Source organism: Lactuca virosa, chromosome 4 (assembly GCF_052849685.1).
Source record: "Lactuca virosa cultivar CGN04683 chromosome 4, Lactuca_virosa_CGN04683_v6, whole genome shotgun sequence".
Lineage (NCBI taxonomy): Eukaryota > Viridiplantae > Streptophyta > Magnoliopsida > Asterales > Asteraceae > Lactuca > Lactuca virosa.
The window spans coordinates 98,437,388-98,444,100 of NC_136429.1; the positions used below are offsets into that span (position 1 = coordinate 98,437,388).

The window sequence follows — 6,713 nt, forward strand, 5'->3', positions numbered from 1 at the left end:
AAATTTTCATAATTAAAGACCTAGGTAGAGTAACTATTTTGAAATATACAAATGTGTTATTCTGTCACGTTTTTACCATTTTCACCATAAATATATGGAGGCCTTCATGTGGACATCCATATGAGCATCCATAATTAGACTATTAAACTGAATCTCGTTAGTCTAAAATTCGGATATAAAAAACAAGGAAAATGCTAAAATACAATTGACAATTACATACTTCATGTTCAAATATAAGTAATAAACTATAAGTATCATATGTCAAAAAAATACAAATAAAAACAATATTTTTACTGTGGTAGGTTTGGCTCCGAAACTTCAAAAATAACTATCTGAAACTCATAGATTTAGAATCAAATTAACCTAATCCTACACAATTTAAGATGATTTCCACAAAGGGTAGTGATTCTATTGTTCTTTTGAATAACATAATAAATCAATCAAACAAACAACCGTAGAAATCCCTAACAATAGAAAGCTAGAAAATTTGGACCAGAAGATGAAGAAGCAGGAAGAGGAAGAAGCAGCGTATTTTAGAATTGTTACCGATTATATTAGGGTTTTAGTAAGAGAGAGGAGTTGAGAGATAGAAAACTTACAGGTAAATTGGAAGAGGAAGAATCTGTTAGCCCATAACTATAATTGGTATATACTTGAATTGATAGTAGCACAGTCCTTTTGGGTTGCCCTCAAACCTAGCAATTAGACATGATGACTTTGAGAGAGAGAGAGAGAGAGAGAGAGAGAGATTAATTTTTTATGTGATTAATAAATTAATATAAAAGGTTTATTAATGTATTATGAAAATAATATATTAATTAGAAAAAATATTATTTAATTAATAGTTAATCATAATTAATTTTGAGATTAATAGAATTAATTAAAAGTGCAGGGTCAGAAATATAATTATTCAATAGTTAAGCAAAAGGTTCCAGAACCTTCCTTCTTAAGAGATGGACGGTTTTTGAGGATATTCTAAAATATTCCATGTGGATAAATAATGAGTTGGATAATTACCAATTTGAAATATTATTATTATTTTCCGATTAGAGTTATGTAGGGCTTCCTTATACCACTATATAAAGGACCCTAGGGTCTCCATTTTTCGGCCACTCCATTCCATAGAGAGATAGTCGAAAATTCTACTTCTTTTCTCATCCTTCAGCTCATCCTCTTGCTAGCTTGGGTATGATTTCATTAGATGCACGACATTTGTGGTGCTTGCTTCCAAGAGATCCACAAGAAGGAATCATTGTTATTTACTATAATAATAGTTAAGGTATGTAATCCTAAACCCTAATTTGTGATTTTCGAAAATTAATTAGGGTTCTTAGGGTTTCTTATTTGATGTTCATAGTTATAGGTTCAATAGTGAAATTATAGATCATTTTAGGTTGCATGTGAACTTAAGGGTTTTAAGTTTATTTGTTTTACCTAAATCCCATCAGAATCAACGCCTTTTATAATTGTTATCGATTGTATTAGGGTTTTAATAAGAAAAAGGAGTTGAGGGAATACCATGATTAGGTGGGTGATTTTTTGGCTAAAATATAGGAAAGTTTCAAACTGAAACAGATTGTATTGGATTTTGTCAAAGAAGAAATGATTTTTGAATGAACAGTAAAGTCTAAGAAAAGGACACGTGGCAAAGGCGCTCATAAAATGACACGTGGTAATGATGAACTATTCTCTTATTAAGAATGATAGATTTCCTAGGAAAAGCGTAGGAACTTCTGAGGGACTTCTGGGGACGAAGAATTCTTTGGTATTACCTATTTATTACTAGGGAACTTCTAAAGAAATGTCAAAAATGCGTTTTCCTCGGTAGTTCCTCGGTAAGGAGTAGGAAGTAGCGAAAATTTCTGGTTCTGGGAAATTTTTGTAGGAAACTCCACATTTTTCTAGTAGTGATTAGGGTAAATGCTTAATTCTTTATAGCCAATAGAAAAAAGTACTTATACTCTAAAATCAAGCTAAAAATCACAGTTGCTCCATTTAATTGCCTCAAGAATCAGACTCCACAAACTCCTTCATACTATGAACTGCATTCTGAATAACTATGTCACCAATTCTGACCAAGTCAAAATTACTTTCAACACTTAGTACATTAGCTTTATCAGTTTTCGTTCGTAATTTGTGAGAGCCATTTGTTTTATAATGTGCTAATTCTTCAACTTAGAGCTAGAGGGAGGATGCCACCACAATACTAGCATCATCAGGGGTTGAAGGAGGAGGTGGGAATATTGAGAAGTGGGGCAAACCTTATTCTAATCGATGACATATCATGGCTGATGTGGCAAATCTTGCAGATGTGACACTGAAACCTGCTAAAATAGGTCACGGTGACAAAAAAGACAGGTTGTTTGTGACTTTATGCCATAAAAGCAACAAAATACCTTTAGGAACTGAATCAACCAATTGTTGAAACATTTCAGTGCATTTATGTCATTTCCCTTAGTAATTAATATGTCATGACTATTTTTTGAGTCATCCTAGTTGTTTGTTTGTTTGTTTGTTTTTGTAACTCAATCCTATCTAAATTATGGATTAGCCACCGACTATATTCTACATTGCATTGAGATATAGAATATACGAAGAAAACTTGCTGTTGATTATAAGTAGATTTATATTAATTAACAAGTATTTGTGTTGCATAGATTACAAGGACCAAAATACAATAATTACATAAGTATACATATGGACATGCAGATAGCTGTGCTTTGTGTGTTTCGTTCAGGTTATAACTTATAAAAGGCATGCATAAACTGGAGATCTAAGCAGTTGGATACGATGAATCCATAGCTATTCCACATAGACCTTCTTTGGCACTAACATCTCTTTGCATCATTATGTATCCACTATCCCCCCAGCTGGCACCCCACGAATTTTTTACCAACCAGTACTTCATTCCATCATCGGTTACTCCATATCCAACTGCTGTAACACCATGGTCTAGATCAGTTCCACAATCCCCAGTAAACACGCCACCTGAATAGAACTGGAAACCCATGCCACTGGCGTCAATGGAAACTGATATGGGCTGATTGGCGACTGCCTGTAACAATGCGGATTCACTGTTGGCTGGCACTTTTTCATACCCAGTAATGGTGGCAGCATGGACAGCTTCTTCCTTGGTGTTGCAGGTTCCATCTGCTGCCTGATATGGGTAAGCCACCTCGGTGTTGATGCCTTTGTTTTTAACGATAAACTCAAAGCCATCTTCCATCTCGCCACCATCACATCCTTGATCTACACCACTCCTGTCACAGTCCACTAGCTCTTGCTCAGACAGTGAAATTAGTTTTCCAGTTGTGAGCTGAGTAATTCCTTCCGTTGCAGCGATAGTTGAAAATGCCCAACAGCTTCCTATAGAATAAAATACACTAAATTATAACCACGATATTTTATATTTACGTATTGCCAATAGTGTAGAAATCAGTTTTTATGTTTTTGTTGTTTCTTTTATCGTTATATGCTTTATATTATACACAAATTTAACCACGATTACATTAAGTCGTTATCAACGTACCACATTGGCCTTGATCTTTAACTGGGGTAACAGCTCCTTTCTTTCTCCAATCCATGCTAGGTGGCACGGCAGTCACGTTTTCATACCTAAAAGGTGTTGTTCTTGCTGATCTTTTGTTTGATGAAAACTTATATCCATTACGAGCGGCTTTGAACTCTTCATTCGTTTGGTCTGCAAATTTGTTAATCGCTAGTTTGTAAGGCTGGTTTTCAGCACTATTGAAGGATTCAATGAATTCTACATTGTCCTTGAATATGTTGAAGCGCATTTTCTTCTCTGCGTCATCCTGGTACACACGTCCATAGCGTACCATCCACAGCTCATGTCTCTCAGAGATGGATAAATCACTTAACATGCGGCATGTAACTCCTGAAGACCACATCCCTACAAGAAGAAGAAAGGCGATAAGTTGCATTATTTTGAGAGACGAAAGGCCCATTGGTTACAAGTTTGATGTCTTCGGGATTGTTTTTGAAGAGCCAAGTGTTTTAGGTTTTTGAGTTGGTGCATGGCTTTCGTGCATCATGTATGAGATTTATATAGGACGAGATTAATTCTGGTTTATTAAACATTTTCTTTGGCGTGGAGGAGGCAACTAATATGATGCAACTCAAAAAGCATCTCTTTTTTAGTTGACTGCAACGCAAATGTACATGCTCCGACAAGTACTATGTCTAACGTAGACGAACAGACGATACATATTTAAGAAAACTATTGTGGTTTTATGCATCATTTATTTATTTAAACTTACCAACGTTATGTTTTCTTTTTATCTGCTCTAGCTTCGAAACGACGGCTATCGGCTTCAGTTTCGTTTTGTAACAATGTTTAAAATTACATATAAATAAGTAAAAAAATACGTTTATATATTTAAAATACATAAAAATACATAAATATATATATATATATAAAAACATAAAAAATACAAAAATACGTAAAAACAGATATAGATACGTAAAAAATATGTTTATACATTATATAAAAATTTTGACGAAATCTGAAAAAAAATCTCATTATTTTCGAAAAATTGACAATTTGGTCCAATGACCTGCTGAACAGGTCAAAATGGCTAAAGTGAATAAATTAGCCGGTTTCTTGGGCTTTTCTATTCAAAATGTGAAAAAGTCAGGACTTTTTTATTCAAAAAATAAAATTTAGGACTTTATAAAAAATTTGCCCAAAATATTGAGATTTTTCTGGAGATATCCCTTTTGGATATTGATGCCTTAAAACTATATTCATCTTAACTAGCGGCCACCAAAGCAAAATTACTTCCCTCGCTCCCCACTTTTTTCCTTTTTCCTTTTTTTTGTTCGAGTTTGGTAAAAAAAAATTTTGAATTTGTGATACTAATTATTGTCGAAACTCTATGGAACTCAATATTAAAATATTTTATTTTAATACAATATGGTTATTTTATGCATAAATTACACGAACAATCTCTCGTAAGGCTGACACAAAGAAATATTTTGAAATAGTCAGAGTTGAGGGTATGATGATATTCTTTTTTTTTTGGAAACGACAAATATTATTAAAAACACCATGATTAGCAAATAACTAGATCATCGAAAATAGATAAAAAAAACCAAGTTTCGAAACAGGAAAAGGGAAAAACAAACAAACAGCAAATTACAAGAGATGTTCAAAAGGTGAACAACACCATTCCGCCCAACTACCACAACCCACAGAGCTCCTATACTTACACCAATTATAGGATGTGGAGATAATAGTATCCGCCACATTCATAGGAGCAGTATAAGAAATTTTGAACACCCTATCATTCCTGGCTAGCCAGATAGACCAAAGGGTACAGTAGAGGATCATACTTCCAATCACCCTTCTTTTACACCTGTTTCCACCGGAAGCCATCGAATCGAGAAAGTCCAACATGTTGTTAAATCTTCTAGCTTGAAATCCACACCATTTAAAGATCCAGTTGTGAACCTCCTGAGCATATTCATAGTTAAGAAGGAGATGATTTTCCGTTTCCAATTCATTACCACACATCGGACAATGTTGGTATCTGGATTGAACACCCCTTTTATTTAAGGAATCCACCATTGGAATACATCCGAACATAGCTCTCCAAACGAAGCATCGGACCTTGAGAGGTATAAGCTTTGACCAACAGATAATAGGGCTTGTATAGGATGTCAATTTTGAGTTTATAATACGCCTCATGTCGCCCACCTTGTACACACCATCGGAAGTCAAGGGGAATCTGAAACCGTAAGGTTGGGAAGTCCCACTCACTGTCATGTCACCTATGTTGCGGTATAGGCCTAGTAATTCCTGTAGTTCCACATCCGAGGATGGTTCTTGCCACCAATCCCAAGTAAAACCAACACCTGTCAAACGATTAAATAGGAGGCAACATTTAACTTTTTCAAGTTTATATAAATGAGGATATTTGACTTGGAATGGGGTCTTTCCACACCAGGAATCCTTCCAAAACAGAATTTTCACATTTCCATTTGGTATGAGATTGAAATAATCGAGACAATATATGTGGAGAGACTCAAGGGCATTAATGGCTTTATGGATATTATTCCAAATGCCAGATGAAGTTTTCCTAGCAATGTAGGTGGCTGGCTTTTTGCTAAGATTATGAATGCTCACGATAACACGCTTCCATAGACTATTGTCTTCGTTCATTAGTCTCCACCACCATTTAATCAACAAGGCTAGATTTTGAGCTTTTAGTGTGGAGATGCCAAGGCCACCATCAGCAATAGGGGCAATAATCTTCGACCAATCAATCCAATGTATTTTTCGCTTCAACTCCCCACCCCCCACAGGAAGTTGCATCTAATTTTTTCCAATTGATCAATTATACCTTGTGGTGCCTTGAATAATGACAAATAATATGATGGAAGGCTATTCAAAACTGATTTAATGAGTGTTATACGACCGCCAAAGGATAATGTTTTAGCTTTCCAGTCAGACAATCTAGACTTGAATTTGTCCAAGATTAGCTGCCAATGTTTAATTAAACTCATATTTGCCAATTATTGTTGGATATAGTGTCTAAGTCCATAACTTTATTTGGTATGTACTTGACCCGACCCGGCATGGTCCATTTGGGTTGCATGGCATTGCAATACTTGGATAGACTAAATGAGAGAATAAGGCACTTATGATTATTAATATATTATAAGTTCTAATATATTAATAATAGTATTAT

The 6,713-nt window shown here is 34.8% G+C and overlaps 1 protein-coding gene across 1 annotated transcript; it reads right to left on the reverse strand.

The window, feature by feature from the left end:
• Positions 1–2,773: 2,773 nt before the first annotated feature.
• Positions 2,774–3,968, reverse strand: LOC145109931 (senescence-specific cysteine protease SAG39-like). The gene is made up of 2 exons (XM_079047039.1): positions 3,530–3,968; positions 2,774–3,366 (listed from the first exon to the last, which is right to left on the reverse strand). Exons 1-2 carry the CDS (start codon positions 3,966–3,968, stop codon positions 2,774–2,776), a joined length of 1,032 nt encoding a protein of 343 aa, XP_078903165.1.
• Between the last annotated feature and the right edge of the window lie 2,745 nt (positions 3,969–6,713).